This window comes from Antennarius striatus, chromosome 21, assembly GCF_040054535.1.
Source record: "Antennarius striatus isolate MH-2024 chromosome 21, ASM4005453v1, whole genome shotgun sequence".
NCBI classification, from domain to species: domain Eukaryota; kingdom Metazoa; phylum Chordata; class Actinopteri; order Lophiiformes; family Antennariidae; genus Antennarius; species Antennarius striatus.
Genome location: NC_090796.1, coordinates 13872983 through 13889758, shown reverse-complemented (window position 1 = coordinate 13889758; position 16776 = coordinate 13872983). Strand labels below are relative to the sequence as shown.

Sequence of the window (16776 nt, the reverse complement as noted above, 5' to 3'; positions counted from 1 at the left end):
ACTGGTAAACACGACTGCAATCAGCGGTGCAGTGGTTGTGGGCTGCAGACGTTTCTACGCCGCGAGATTGTCATGGACAAAACTCAGCCTGTAATTGGTAAAAACTTTTCTCCCATGTGGGCCCGTTTGTTTCCAAGGATTCCGGATCCCTACAAATACACAACATCCTCCTCTCTTAGGTCTAATTCCAGTGCGAACACATGTAAACAATTACTAAAACGCTCTCAGTGGGGCTTTAGCGAACAATCCTGAACATATCCGTTAACCCTAACCCAGGCACTGCTTCTTTACACATTTGTAGTTTCAACCATTGGAAAATGAGCTTTCTAGAAACTCCTGATCCCTTTATCTGAATCCTTGCCCGTGCCCCAGCAACAACATCCGAGTTTCACTGTAATCCTTAAAGTAGTTTAGCTCCATCTTCTAATGTTAAAAAAAAAAAACTCCACGCCTTCTTCCTTGTTAAAAGTCTAACACTTCGACAGAGTTTCATCAAAATCTATCCTGCAGAAACTGCCGATCTCGGATCGATCCGCCTGCTTGAGGTCCATCGAGCCGACCGACGCTGCAGAAAATACAGAGAAACAAAGGATTCCTCCAGTCTTTACTCACGCTGGTGACTTTGCGGTAGATCTGAGCGGCGTTTTGGCACTCGGAGTACGGGTACTCGGAGGTGGCCATTTCCAGGATGCACATTCCAAAAGCGTAGACGTCCACCGCCTCGTCGTACTTCTCCTCGTACATCTCTGGGGCCATGAACTCTGGTGTTCCTGTCGGGATTCAGACGCAGGTCGAGGTCATCAAATGTTGCTTTGCCTCCACTAGATCGCATTTTTAAAGCATTTAACCCCTCATGTGCCGATAGTAACATTACATTTAGTTGGTTTCTCTAGAGAAATGTTCTTATTCTAAAGAAGGAAAAAACCTTTGGGTAAAAATAGAATCAATTACAACAAAAATACATCAAAAAAAGTTTAGAAAAGATATTTCTATGAACCAGCATAAGAAGAAAATGAGTGCTAAACGGAAAGTTGAAGCTTTTTATCCCTGGACATTTGACCTTTAAAAGGATTCACCAAAGTGTTTTACGAGTGAATAACACCAACTCAACCCTCGCCCATTGTTAATGTTTATGCTTTTATCTCATTCAATCAAATGGTCAATCAGTAAGAGAACAAAAATATTCTCTACGTAATTGTGCATAAAATATCAACTCTATAAGAATGGATTCAACCTGCACGATTAATTGAGAGAGAGAAGAACAACTTTCCTCTGATCTTTTGTTTCAAATTACTTTTAGATCTTTTTAAACTTACATTTGAGACGATATTAGCTGGAGATTTTATTTGATTTTTTTGTTGCACCAACTTTATACTCACCAATGACACTTTTAGCAAAAGAGGCACTTTTGAGCGTCGCCAGCCCCAGATCGCCGATCTTAACGGAGCCGGTGGGGCCGGTGATGAAGATGTTGTCACACTTGAGGTCCCGGTGGATGATGGGAGGAGTCCGCGTGTGCAGGAAGTGAAGTCCTTTGAGGATCTGACGACTCCAGCGCTGTAGCAGCTTCAGTTTCATCTCCTTGAACCTCTTCAAGTACCTAAAACAAAAGGAGGACAAGACTAAACACCCTTTTTCTAAACATATTAAAATGGTGGAAGAAGAGAAAGTGTCACGAAGCGATTCGTCTTTCATTCTGACGGCCTCAGGGGGGAAGTTTTAACTCAAGCAATATTTCCTGAAATTTCTCTCAGGACATTCTGTCCAAAGTGGAGCTGTTCTGTCTTCCCTTCTATCTTTTTCATCATGGAATTAAAAGCAGAAGTGAGCCGTCGCAAGTGACGCAAACCTGATGTCAATAGAAAGAGTTAAAAAAAAAAAACTCACGTTTTGAGCGTGCCTGAGGTCATGAGCTCCGTCACCAGGATGATGCACTTGTGACCCTTCACCGTCGACTTCCAGGAGTCATGGAATCGGACGATGTTGGGGTGCTGCAGGCCCTTCAGCATCTCCACTTCCTCGCTGAAGCGCTGTCGCTCCGCTTTGGTCAGTTTTCGGGTCTGAGGAGAAAATCCAAAGGAGCTCATACTGGTTCTGATCACGTTGACTGTCAACAACCATGGTGTCGTGTCATCGCATCACGGGTAAGAAAATCAAAGAAGCACCAGTCTTTTAATTTCATTTTTGCACATTGCCCATCATCACATCGTTTTTCATCATGTGCTTTCGTTTTCACGGATCGTCCAGTCAGTTTTTTGTTTTTTTTAGCAGAAAACTGGAAATAAAACTCCAAAAAAGACCATATTCAGGTTTCCAGGTTAAAAAAGACTACAAAAAAAAAAAAAAGGATCTCTAAAAGTTACGTCAGCAGACATTACCGGGGTGAAATGCTGAGATGTAAATCTGGCGGTAAATGTTTGTTTTTGAAAAAGAAATGTAAGTGTTTGCTGCTTTAAAAAAATAATAAAAATGCTAAAACTACATTTGCAGATGAAGGTTATGTGATCTCAGTGAAAAGCTCCAAAACCCCGTGACTAAAGGGACCTGGGGGTGTGTTTGTTTTGTCAATCAAACGCAAAATGAGCTCGAACTGACAGCCGAGTCTCAGAGATCTGCTCCGGTTGCGTAAGTCGGTAGCGATAAATACAACATGCAAAATCCAGGGGAACCGATTTGATGAATCTATGTTGCTTTAACTAATGAGCTGGGGGGACTGGAAACCACCAGGTTCATCCATCAGGGTGACCCTCTGATTACATAATCACATTTACTTTCCAATAAAAGGGAGCTCTGACTTTACAAACGCCAAGGTGGAGGTTTTTTCTGAGGGCCGTGCAAACTTGAACCAAACACTTGCAATCACAAAGACATTTTTTGTGTTTCCTCTCGGATGAATGGCCCAATTTAGCCGCTGAAACTGTGGTTGGGTGCCTAGTGGAAAAAAAACCTTCAGGAGCATGAATCCTGCATTCAGACAGATTTCTGGGAAAAATGCTCTACATATGTTTATGCTTACAATCAGCTCGACCGCCACGGGGGGGGGGGGGGGGGGGTGTGCACTTTCCTTTTAGTGGAGTCGAACGCTAACGCTGAGGCGGCTCTACCTGCGTCAGTCTCCTGTCCGACTATGGAGGTACACCGACAACGCAAACATGAGGCCCCCAGGTCCAGGGACAAGACACAGAGGTCACATCTGACAAAACTGGTCACCAGTCATGCATGGAGATCGGTTTGCGATGTGGACACAGAAACATCTTATCCCTGGTGTGTGAGACCTCTGTCAGAAATATTATGTGGAGTAAAGGGGGGGCGGTGAGGGTGTAATGACTTAATCTGAATAGATCATACACATGGAGGTATTGTTCCTGGTTGTACACTGGATCACTGTGTCCTGACAAACAGGTGTGTGTGTTTGTGTGTGTGTGTGTGTGTGTGTGTGTGTGTGTGTGTGTGTGTGTGTGTGTGTGTGTGTGTGTGTGTGTGTGTGTGTGTGTCTGTGGGTGTGTGTGTGTGCAGCAGGTTTATGGGTTGATAGATGTTTATGTGTCTAAGTGAGATAACATCAGACCCCTGTGCAGAAGGCTTCGATCTCCCGTGGACAGTTTCCCCGCGTGACACGCTTGAGCGGGGGTCGTGCGGGTCAAAAAACGCACGCAGGCCCCCGACGTTTCGACATTTGTGGCTGGGGCATCTCTGAACGAAACTATAACCCAGAATCTTTTGTAGAAAACGGAAAATACACATTTGAAATCAAGTGGAAAGAGAGCTATTTTTCCACAGGACATATGACTGCAATATATATATATATATATACATATACATACACAAACACACCCCCCCCTCCCCTCATTGAAAAATGAGTCCGAGAAGGAAATATTGCACAACATTAGAAAGCAACATGTGGTAAAAACAAACCGTCTGCCATTTTTCATGGTGTGTGAAGGAGCCTCTGTCGTCTATTCCAGGTGAATATTTTATCCTGAGCTCCCGGGAGAGTTTTGTCGAGGGATTTGGAAGTGGGGTGTGGGGGTGGGGGCATACAGCCGGGGGGGGATGGGAATACTTGGGCTTGTGCTCCATAAGTGGAGTTACATAAGTCGGGTTAGTGGTACAGTATAGAAGTTATTACGACAACCAGGAAGTGAACATCTCATCCAATATTCCACCCAGAGCGGGTGGTGTGAGTCGTTTCATTACGCACCCACTGTCCCGGTTGTGTTACATTAAACAGACACACGAGGATGGAAGAAACATCCAGTCTCCGGGGACAAACTGTGGGTTTTTGTCGGAATGTTGACTCGATACAGAGAGAAAAGTAGGACAAGTGAAAAAAAATGGATCCAGCCAGACGGCTAACAGCCCACAGGCATGTGTGTTAAAGGTTAGAAGCCCAGGCTGCGGTGCAGATACACTTTTAATTCTCAACCCTTCGGGGTTATTTGTAGGTGGTTTTTGGGGGGCGGGGTCAGGGCGAGAGCTAATTATTCCGGGGTTTTTGTGTTGGACCGAGCACTCCGTTCTCACCTGGCGGTGAGCTGACCTGTATGAGGCGTCTTTGTTGATATTGTCTGGATATTGTATACTGTCTGTCTGTATGTTTTGAAGTCAGCAGCGAAAAAACTTTGTTGTGTGGTTTCATTTTGTGTAAAAATAAAGACTGTTACTAATTGTCATCACGGGGTAAATCCTGTTTTTTGCCCGGGACTATCTCCAAGCGTGGAAGGATACAGTCAAAAATAAAGCACCAAAAAAATCACCTTGTGATTAGGACACGGTCTCAGCGATTGATTAATTACAGCATTTATAGACTAACTGATCAGTTTGAACAACAAGGGAATGAAAAATTGACCTTGAAAGTAATTTATGGGTCTTAGAAAAGCAGCAAGACAGTATTGGATGAAGTCAGAACCTTTTTTTTGTGCAGTCGCACAAATGTTCAATCATTCATTTCATGCTTCTTGCATCTACTTTAACCTCTTTTTGAACCCTTTTACAGATCAAAATGGGATCCTTCCTTTATTCTTCCTGTCGTTAACTTGACAGCGCCGTTAACAGGCCATAACTCCTGCTCTCCAGATGCCGACAGCGGGAAGCTCAGCAGATAAAGACCAGAGTTCACAGAGAGCGTTTCGACGACAGGAGTAGGCATGAGAAAACCTGCACGACTTCAGGGGCCGTGGGGGGTGGGGGGGTGGTGGGGGTGGTGACGACCGGCTTTGCCAAGCTCACAGATTGAGGTCAAAGGGAAAAGAAGAAGATAAAAAGGGGTCAGACCCCACGCCTCTCAGGAGAACATACCTTCCATGACTGACACATAGTTTGTACAAACAGGCATGTGGCCTTGTGCAGCGCTGCGTTTAGATGTTTGCCAGCGAGCACTGAGGCGGCTGTGTGCTGCTTCCTGACTGGTTCTGTAAATGGAGCGGCCAGAGGGAGGTGAGCCATTAATCTGCTCAGGATTGAGGACTCAAACCATCCTCTGACTGCTGCTCACACACACACACACATACACACACACACACACACACACAATCTGACCTGACTGGCGGCGCCCTGCTAATTACCTGCAAGCCTCAATGCATGATTACAAAATCGCTTGTATATCTCCTAATAAGTGTTTTCCAACAGATAACCCAAGATAAAAGTTGAAAAAGAAATCACAGGAGCTGAAAATGACAGATAAATATAAAATGTACCGCCTCATATCCTTATAAATGAAGCACTGGGGTGATGAAGAGACGATAAACACTGTTTTCCAGGTTTACGTCGAACATTTAGGTGCAATTTTCCATTATGTTCATGTTCATTTCTTCCAGTGAGAATAAAAAAAAGTGGCAAAATCACCAATCCAGCTGATACTTTCATTTGAAAAATAAAACTAATTCAAATATATAATTAAAAAATAAATAAAAATTCTGCACTAGTGTCTGCGTGAGCTCAAACCTGCTCTTCGTCAGACCCCTTCAACAGGGTTTGGTGAATCCACCATGTACAAACATAAATCAAAACGTCGACCTGAGCTTTATTTCAGTCCAGCTCAAATATTTTTCTGCGAGCACAAGGCTGCCCTCTGAACATACAGTTTGACTGAGCTGAGCAAGTATTGCATCACCATGTTTGAGAGGCTAAAACCAATTTAATCTTGTATCTTTAGTCTGTTTACTTTGGTATTCTTAACATCTCTTAACCTGTCTGCTGGCAGCTTTTAGTGTCTTATTAAAACTCGCTTAGCCTCCTATAAACTCCACTTTGCTTGGAAAGCAGTCCTTTAAACCTTTCTTTTTTATAATCCTATTTTTGTGTTGTGCAATTATAGTTTTTAACTTTTCCTAACCCGTCTAATCTATGACATTTCTTTCTATAAAGACTCAGAATTGTTGTCTTATGTACTTTTTTTTTTACATCGCAGCTCAAAGGTGGCGGAAATAATGTCATATTTGACAATCACCAGTGGGTGCCCATTAAATAACTAAAATGGAAACTACAAGGCCAACACTGTCAATATCAATATGTAAGACATTTAGGGCATTTCCCTGGCTTATCGGTCATTTATAACAACACTCCTTTATGACTTAAATTCAATGGTGTGTACACAAAAGTGTGAACACCACTTTGACGTGTGACACTCTGCAGCCGACCTCTCAAAGTCAAAATCAGCCCGAGACGAGAGGACGTGTTCGCTCCAAATCTGGTGAAATAACCCTGGTGAAATGCTCTGAAGGGCAGCACTCTTACTGTAACGGCATCTGTAGAGAAGAGCGTGAAAGGAACAAACACTTTGTACTCTGAGGCCAACCCGGAAAGATCACAAGACGCAGGGAGGATGCAGCCCGTCCAAGTCTCGTCTCCAAACATAGCTCTGACTATTACAGCAGAGAAGCAACGCAGGGAATGAACGTTGGGTCTAATTCTGGAGTGTAATAATGCGGAAACACATTAAACCAGGTATGAATATAATTATCAGGGTGAAAAATCATTTGAAATCTAGGCAAGAAAGTTTTTGAACCAGTTAAAATCTACACCTATAATGGATTATTGTACATGATCTCCTTCCTATTGTTTCATTTTGTACATCGTGGGCCACATTTAAAAAATAAATAAATAAAAAATAAATAAAAAAATACATCTATCATTCCACTGCGTCTGATTATGAAACATATAATGCTGTCATTTTTCAAGGTCTTCAGGATTACCGCTGATATTTTAATGGCAGCCGTGCAGAGCGAGAGATTTGATCTAATCGGTCGCAGATGTAACCCTTTCCAGTCTGATTAGGAGAGTTACCTCAGCCCTAATTCATCCAAGATGTTCCTTAAAATTAACCACCAGTTTACTGACGGAACCACAGGGCCTCGACGAGCTCAAGGAGATACATACATGACATGATTTAAAGGCATGTCTGTCTTGGGGGGGTGGGGGGCAAGTGTTTGTAGATCTGCTGGCGCCAGATTTATGTGGAAGACCTGGGCTGAACAGTATTTACACATACGTGTTTGTTCAAGCCTGGTTGGGTGTTACACAGGTGGAAAAAATGAGGGTAAGAAACAAAAGGGCTGAGTTTTTGTCAACTTAAAGAAATGTAACTTGTTATTTAAGAAGAATTAAGGAGGAAGTTTAAATATTATGTAGAAGATATATTATCTACACATCCCGTACCCCGACCCGAACAATATGCCAAGCATCTGTTGGGACTGAGATCTGACCGGAGGACGGTTAAGCTTAGATTTTATGGACCAAAGGCTCACCGGGCAGAGGAGCTGCTCTTATCTCTGTGTTTTCAATAACATTTTTTTTTTATTAAACTTTTCATAAAGCTGATAAAAAAAACCCAAAAACCCTTGAAAATCATTTGATATTCCAAATATTGCGATAGCTGCAACATTGTTTGGGTCACTTCATGGCCACGAAGAAAGACATGATTGTAAGGATGTTTTCTTTTGGGGTTTTTTTTTTTTTTAATAGGAAATCAACATCAAAGATATGCTTTTATTATCGCTTTAACCTAAAACGATATCTGAAACTGAACTGAAACAAGTGTCACTTATTCAACGTCCAAACAAGGATGTGCTATCGGTCGCCGCTGGCAACCGGGGACCAAATATGGCTTAGAAAGTGACGGTATGCTCACGGCGCCCGTCACAAAAAGGCCACAATTTGAAAGATTCATGCATGTTCGACCGGCGGCTCGGCCCTGTCCAGTAGACAAATCCACATATTTTTAGTCCATGAATACAACTTTAGAAACCCGCTGAAGAGATGGAGAACTAAGATAGCCCGGGTCAAGTCCAGGAGGGACACAAAAAACTGACTTGTTGACTGAGAAAACACATTACGGTGTTTGTTGATGCGGTATTGCGACGCGCCTCCGAACAGGCAGAGCCATTACTGTACACCAATGGCCAATTCATTCCAGGAGTCACATGGCAGCTTACGCTGCTGACACCTCCGTCCCGTAGGCTCGAACACACACGGTCAAGTCAAGGAATGACCAGAGGTTACCCTGTGGGGCGATCTTTCCCTCTACCAGAGCCCCAGGAGCTATTAAACCTTAGGGGTTTTAAGTTTATTTAGGAAGCAGGAATCAAGGCTCTCCAGAGGCCAAAGTGCAGGGAAATCATGTGTCAGAACGAAAAAACACTGTGGACAGAAAGGATTTCTCTGAAGCACATAACAGATTTTTTTGTTGTTTATTATGAAGCCTAATAAACATGGTAAGATGCTGATTTATGTTGAGCAAAAATCGAAAGAGAAAGGTGGTGAAATCTCTGCACTTGGAATCACTATGATGGTTTTAATAACCGATTAAAGGTTATTTATAATCAAGCTGGTTCCACTTGTTCAATTATGGTTTTACATTCTCTATCCACCATTAATCCCTGAAAACATAACACATCTCAGTTTGAGGTCATTAGTTACATAAAGCAGATGATTTATGTTAAGATGTTAAGGGACATTATAATAAACATCTGCTGCTATTATATGATCGCTTCTGGACAGTTCAGTCATTTTCCTGCTAAAATAAGCAACAGATTAAATTAGTTACTTCATGAATGGGTAGCTGAAAAAAAACCCAAAACCAAAAAAAACAGACCAATGTCAGCCAGTTTTCAGCTCTGGTAAACAATCAACTGTCTGTCAGTTATATTAATTTAAATTATTTCCATTTGATCGTTGCGACTGCCGAATTCTACAAAGCAACCAATCAGAATCTAACATTTAAAGGCACAAGATGAGTCCCATGACATTATTTTTGCATTTTATGTCAAAGGAACACTTGACTATAAATATGAAATAATCAAGAGTTATGTTTCAAACGAAACAATTACTGACACATTCCATGGGAATAGAAGTACATCCAGGCATTACAGCACATACACACAATGTAAAAGGTCAATTTAAACTTACCCTGACACCTGACACAGATCACAACCGAACCTTTTTTTTTTTTAGTACCATCTCACTGAGTGTGTGACACGCAATTAACCTGCTAGATGGCTCTAATTGCTCTATAGAGGCCTGAAGTATGATAAGAATCATCGATATGGTGATTATCTTTGATAAATATTGACAGACGGGGGATCAAGGGCTGAAAGTTGAAGGCAAGTCCCAGCAGAGCTCAGATGCTCCATATTTGTGCCCCTAGTGGAATCACGATCTGGCAGAATGGATGCTGCTTTTATTTTGAAAGGGTCTCGGATGCCTGTTGTCTAGAAAGGAGCTCGCCGTCTGTTAAACCCGGAGCAGAACGAACGACTTGTATAAAATTATGGGTCACCGCAGCAACAAAAAGTGGAAGCTGCAAAGTCTCAAACCACTTGATGAAAGCTTTCAGATGAAGAATTGATTTACAGAAGGATCCAAACAAAAAGCGGTGACTCAGCCTTCCCCAATAACACACTTATGTTTTTTTCCACCTAGCGTTCCTACTTTGCATCTGGCAGAGCCATATTTATTCCATTTGTGAAGCGTTGCCCTTGCAGACGCATTTTCCATTGTAATAACACGAGATATGTGTATTGTGTTACATGCAGAGCAGTTTACGTATTTTCGTAACCCCGCTATGACTTCAGAGAATATTCTAGATGTTTGCCGAGGTCTTAAACACAATAGAAAAACAAACAGAAGGTCAGATTACAGAGTTTGTATATCTGGCAACCCCGGTTGGTTTATCTGAGAAATAACGTCGAACTTTCTGTTAATCAAAACTCTCAAAAACTAACTTCAGATATTCTAAATGTAACTCTCGACCTGATTAGTAAGTAGAAAAACAATAATAATCACACAAAAAGAGGAACGTTTCACTTCAGTTTTCACCCTGATGTCACATGACCTCCTCAAATCTTCAATGGCAGATGTAATAAACTACTTAGCATGTAAAAGTGAATGACATACACATGTTTGTACTAAAGCGAAGGGATGCCGCAAGTGTCTGATTTAGGACCACATGTGAACGAGATATTCACACAGACATTAAAAAAAAAAAAAAAATACACAGATCTAAGTTACCTAAATAAATAAAATTAAAATTTGAATCTCTTAACAACCTCAGACATTTGACCGAGAAGACGCCGTGCTGCCCGAGCTTGTAAATGAAGCGTCCACCCTAAATAAGACGCTAGCATACTATCAACAGCAGCCATTGAGACACTGTTATCTAGTTTCAGTGCTCAGTGCAAACTGTGTGATACAGACAGGCTATATCTTGCAGGGCAATCACCAAATGGGTGCACATTGAGTACAGTACTTGTTTTATAGGTGACACAGATCGGCCTTTCCTTTAGGACGGCGCGGAGCGCTTTAATGCAAACAAACAAACAACGCTCACGTCAAAAGTGACGCCATGCCGTGTGTAAATGTAGGCTATCATTGTGGACCCTCCTTCAGTTTCTCCTCTAAGAACATTGGCAGGCCCTGATAAGCTGGATCTGGCTCGCTCCGCCAGTCCTGAGGAAAAGACGATGTTGATGTTGGCCACAGCGGAACAGATAGGCAGCCTTCAGCTTGTGTTATGTCACTGAACACTGGCTACATTCAGATAAAGGTTACACAGCGAGGCCTGTAAGAAGTACGAGGCCCGGGCCAGCCCTGGACACGGTATGATAGAAATTCGAAGCTCCTGCCAGAGGATTTGTGCTACCTCGTTCAACCTCACGGCCGCACAGACCGGAGCAGGGAGGTGTTAAAGGTTTTACAGCCTTTACCTCTAATCTGCTGCTTTTATACGAGACTTTCTAACCCAAAAAGAAACCACCTTCACCGCATGGGTCCAAATCTGAGTGCAGCAGGGGAGCTGCAGGTCACTCCTCCTCTTCCTCATTCTTTTAGTCCTGAGGTGACCCTGTTTTCTGGAGAGCAAGAGATTAAACATGGACAAAGCTCTACGGAAGAGTCAACTCCAGATTCTGGTTTGGATGAATTGTTAGTTAATCAACCGTAGGAGTCGGTTTCAATTGATTTTCCTGCTTAAGAAGCAATTTAAATGATTAACTGCTCCGGTGTGAGAAGAAATGTTACAAAAATTTCAGAGTCAGTCCTACATTTTCACCATTTAATATGTTCAGAATAGACGAGGTGCCATTTTAGAACCCTTTCATCAAAGCTGAGAATGCAACATCCCGTGACATCATCGCATTTCTGTGCCTCTGGCTTCCTGAAAATGTTGCTTTTTGTTTTATGATAATATCTCATCAGGTTTCTGAGATGTGTACCTTAAAAAAGGTATAAAAGTGAAAATTTGACTTTGACCTACTTTTTCAAGGTCAAGGTTGCGATCTAATTTTCATCCCCTTGCCTCCCTGAATATAACGCCTTTTGTTTTGTCTTTCTATCTTATCCGGTTCCTGAGAACAGTGAAAAAAAAATGTACAAAAGTTGAAATTTGACCTTGACCTAGTTTTCTCAAGGTCAAGGTCATCATCTCATTTTCATCCCCTTTGCTGCCCGAGTAATGCGCTTTTTCTTTCATCTTTCTATCTGCAACGGTAGTGAAGATATTTGGCGGACGGATGGACGAACACACAAATACTAAAATTACAATACATCACCGCTTCACGGGATGTAGTGACAAGAGCTGTGCATCATTTGAAATGAACCAATCAGGGCTGGAATCATCCGTAGCGCCATTATAAGCACATTGGTGAGGATGTTCTTGACATTTGAGGAATAAAAAAAGTGATTTTGTAGAACACTTTTTTTTGGACACAGCCAGGATAGATAAATCACCCTTGTGTGGTTTTTATTATAAGCCAAACTAACTTACCGCTGGCTGAGAAAAGCGATATTCTTAGCCTTATCTTTGATACCCGATGTAACAGACAGTTGAAAAGAGACGTTAAACTTTACTTAAACATCTAAATAGTCGTTGTGTCACAGAAGTGATCACTGATTCTGCAATTCATCAACTTCCTCTGCACCAAAATTATCCTTTTGGGAATAAGACAGCACTGATGAAGAACTCAGATATAAAAAGAACAGTATCAGGAACCTTTTGCATTGCATCAACTTTTTTAAAATGCCCCCCCCCACCCCCCACCCCCGCTCGTATCTATGCATCCACCGGTGTTGATGAGTTGTTGGTGGTGCAGCTTTCTAAAACTAGCCCTCGCTCACAAAGATGCTGCAGGAAGTACAGTTCAAGTATAGAGCACGGTGGAGCTGCTCATTTAGAGCATGTTGTGTATGTGTGTGTGTGTGTGTGTGTGTGTGTGTGTGTGTGTCTGCTTCAGGTTGGAGGAGCTGCCCTTGAACAAAATCTGAAATCAGTCCCCCCCCACCAATAAGGACGTGAGCCTCGGTGCACTGTTTCCTAGCAGCTCAGTGTGACGATGCGTGTCAAGCTTCCTGTGCACGATTACGCACGGCGGCTGATTATCAGCATTTTATATTAGCAATTGTGCATTTGCACAAGCAGCAGTTGGGGTGGCATAAGACAGACGGCTGTAAACTCTTTACGCCCCAGCGTAGATGAATGGAGGTGGGAGGGGACAACACAATGGCTCATCCATTTTTTATCACCTCTGCGTTTCCTTCAAAGCCCAGTTTATGTTGCCTATATGGCACCTGAGTCACCCATGAGTCTGTGTGTGGAGGGGGGGGACGGTTGCTATGGTAGCGACCGCCTGGGAAGTCTCCCTTCCTCTACTCTTACAGCCACATCTGCATGTCTGTGTCTCGAATTTCTCAATGACTCTAATGATTAACCCCGACTCTAATAATCACACTGGAACTCCGGATGTTTCCGATCTGAATCGATGAAAGTTCACGTAAGGATGACGATCCGGAAAGCAGCCTTCATGATCCCAATCAGAATCTGCTTTAATATAATTATAACTAGAAAGTACTCAGCGATCCGTGCGTCAGTTTAGCTAATGATCTGTTTCATCACTGCATCCCAGAGCAGACAGAACATTGATGCCACCAGGAAGACTATCTTTACATAACCAGTTAACGCAAACGACTGGAAGCAGTGCTAGGAGTGGGAATCATGTGCTAATCATCAGTAGTTCATGACTGATCGACAAAAATGTGATGCATTTTTTTGAGATTTTGCAGATTCATGCTCATTCAAATGTCATTAAAACTTTTGGATGGGTGTGAATCTGCGCTGTGACCGAAAATATGTCACATTTAAAATTCAAGCTCCCTTATCCGTGAACCGGATCTGACCTCTGTAGATCCATCTGTTACTTATCATGTTACGACTGTAAGAATGAAAACGATCCATCCAACTCAGAATGAAGTCTCCCTTGTCTCCAGATCCATCCCTACACCTAAAATACACAAAACGTCAAACAAGAAGACGTCTTTAAAGTTTAATTTTGTTCTTCTTTAGCTGTTCCATGTGTTACATTTCAGATGTAGCTTTTATTTTGTATACATCAATGACATTTTTCTCCTGTGGCTGGTGGTGTTGGTGAACGGTGGCGTGAGCCCTGTCGCATCAGAAACCGTCATGAGCCTCGGCCTTGCATGTCAGAACCTAAATTGTATTGTTTATTTTTGTGTGTATATGTGTGTGTATGTGTGTGTGTGTGCCGGCACATACAGTTCCTGCCAGGCCTGTGTTTGCTGCATCACACACTAACAACACCTTTGGATGATTGAGATGAGTGTAAGTGGGTCTCTGGGTGAAGCAAGCAGACGACACGAGGAACCTTCCTCGCCATCTGATGCGGCTGCAGATTTACGGCTCAGAATGACGAGAGCTGAAGGCATTGGCTACCTGACTTGTAATGACGCACCTCCGGCTGCTGCTCTGTCAACATTACAGGGGTGATTGTGTTTAGCCACCAACAGCCAGCTCGGGATCAAGGACGCATGGGGAGGACGGGGTTGGTGCTGATTTTTTTTAGTGAGGAAGTGCGACTGAAACGAGATCTTTTGAAGCTAACTTATCGCAACGGGAACCGTATCAACAATGGCAACCTTTAAGCTTATTAGGAACGTTTAAGGAGCTTTAACCGAGCTAATGTGTCAAGTAGAGCGATGCAAAAGCAATGCTGGTTGCTAATATGACTCCTAACTGCGGTGCCGTGTTTCTAATTTCTAGTTTTGACCTAAAATTCTGTCCAAAAATGCTTGATTGCAGGTAAAAAAACATCTGAAAATAGGTGGCACCGGTGCAGCTAAAGCAACATCTCCTCCCCCCGTCGGAGCCTGGGAGGGCCTCTGGTCCCCCCCCTCCCTCAAACAGACACCTGTTGTGTGAGCTGACAGGTGGTCCCTCCAGGCTTTCCCTGCCCTAACCTGTTGAAGCTTGAGTCTCGAGGGCAGATTCTCCTCTCCGCCCTGACGCAATATCTTTCTGCACTTCCTGAAGCAAGACGGGGGCCCGTGGATTGTTTATTGAGACGGTGCTTCAAGGGAAAACTCCCACAATGCATTTCAGATGAGTGTACTGGTGATGGCTGAGTTTTAAAGGGAACAAAGGCGCAACTTCACACCTGAGAGGGTTGACGCGTCTGCCGGATACTGATACCTCTGACGTCACGCATAACGGCAAATGTAAAGGGAAGGCTTAGAGCTTAATTCTTTAAATCCTTCACTGCACTATCAAGCCACAAGGGCAAGAGAAGAAGCAGCTGTTACCCGGTCTGTTTGGTGCCTGCGAGCCAAACTCTGTGGGGCATAAAAAGAAATGACACCTCTGTATGTTTCAATCTGGACTGGAGAGAGGGACAGTAAGGGAGAGGGAGGGTGGGGGTCTGTCCCTCCTCCAAGTGGGGATTGTAATGGCACCCACAAATGTTGGAGCTGGTCAGAGGTGGATATAAATGGTCTTACAGTTGTTCTTTGTTTGCACGTGAAGTGGTCCGAGAGATTGGCTTGTTAATGAAAACAGAGATTAGAGGGGATCATGGCGGCCAGAGAGGTTCAGTGGAAGCTGACTGCTGACAGGATGACCCGGGTTACCGTGAGCGGGCCTGACACAGGCCGACTCAAGGTCGACGAGGAATAATATTCAGAAGATTAGCTGCCTCGCATCAACTCCCGACCTGACAGGGTGATGGTGGTGGTGTGTGTGTGTGTGTGTGTGTGTGTGGGTCAGCTGAGTGGGGTAGGGAAAGAGGGGAAAGCATGGTTTCAGACCTGACCTTGGTTTACTTTCCAATTTAAAAGCAAGTTTTCAACCAATTTTCAAATTAATCATATTGTGATAAACTCCAGCAAATGTTTCCATACAGATTCTAAGTGACACACACACATATAAAAAAAAGAATCCATCCTACCTGTAGCTCACACCATGCCACCTCCACCGTGGTCTCCGTGTCCAGTCCTTTATAGACAGTCTTGAAAGATCCCCTTCCGATCTCTATGTTGAACTTCAGGTATCTTCCATCAGGAGAGGTCGCCACCGCTTTGGTTTCCACGTCCTCCTTCTCCTCCTGCTCCCACTGAGCATCAAAAGTGATGCGAGGCGAGATTTTGTGCTGTTTGCTCTGAAGTTCATTCTCGGATTCTGAGCTGACGTCCTGGGCGCTGGAATGAGTGGGGACGGGGTCCCAGTTTACACCGAGAGAGCCGGTGTCGCGCTCCTGGCTGCTGGGGGGCGTGTTGGAGCTGGCGCCCGGGCTGGAGACAGGGGACGGCGACGGGGGAGAGTCGTCGCTTTTCTCATCCTCTGCTCTGGACTCTGGTAATGTGAGGATATTCTCAGCCGACCAGGACAAGGCTTTAGAAAGGGCACCGCTGTATAAAGGCGAATCAATGTCCATGCTGATTTTCTGCAACCCGTAAGAGTTTCTTCGTGCGCCCAAACCGTGCGTTCTCAGCACAGATGGGACCCGGGATAAGCAGTCGTCCTTCATATCCATAGAGAGGCAAGGGAAACCGCGTCCTGGGAGCTCAAACTGTGCGTGGGACATGATAGATTCTCGATTTAGACCCTAAATGTGAAAATGGCATCAAGAAAACAAGAGTAACGTTACTACCAAGTTGATGGTTACTTTTCCGTGATGTCAGCGAAGCGAGCGGCTTTAAAAACAAAGGCTGACCACCCATACAGGTCTGACACATTTCTATCTATGACGGCTCAGCTGCCATTACCTGTAGCTGTAGTTTAAAGTATGAATATACCCGAAATTAGTCCAAAAAGTCAGAGTAAAAATGTACTTACATGTCACAGCCGCTGCGTAAAAAGGATTCACAAAAGAAGCGCGCACGCAATTCGGCGCATAGTTCCTATTAAATAATGAGACTCGTCCTCTTGTCTTGCCTTTACAAAGTCCTCTGCCATAACCTCCGGTGAAAGGACGGAGCGGTGTATATCAACAGAGC

General features: G+C 43.6%; 1 protein-coding gene across 4 annotated transcripts in view; it reads right to left on the bottom strand.

Moving 5' to 3' along the window:
* wnk4a (WNK lysine deficient protein kinase 4a) overlaps positions 1 to 16776 on the bottom strand; it is a 32949-nt gene extending 16173 nt beyond the window's left edge. For 3 of the 4 annotated variants that reach the window (XM_068304878.1, XM_068304877.1, XM_068304880.1), the window contains exons 1-5: positions 16616 to 16776; positions 15729 to 16385; positions 1888 to 2060; positions 1380 to 1600; positions 613 to 770 (exon numbers count right to left, since the gene is read on the bottom strand). In XM_068304878.1, coding sequence (XP_068160979.1) covers positions 613 to 770; positions 1380 to 1600; positions 1888 to 2060; positions 15729 to 16364 — 1188 coding nt within the window. In that variant the 5' untranslated portion in view covers positions 16365 to 16385; positions 16616 to 16776. The remainder of the gene's footprint in view (positions 1 to 612; positions 771 to 1379; positions 1601 to 1887; positions 2061 to 15728; positions 16386 to 16615) is intronic. The other variant, XM_068304879.1, reaches the window with a different exon arrangement.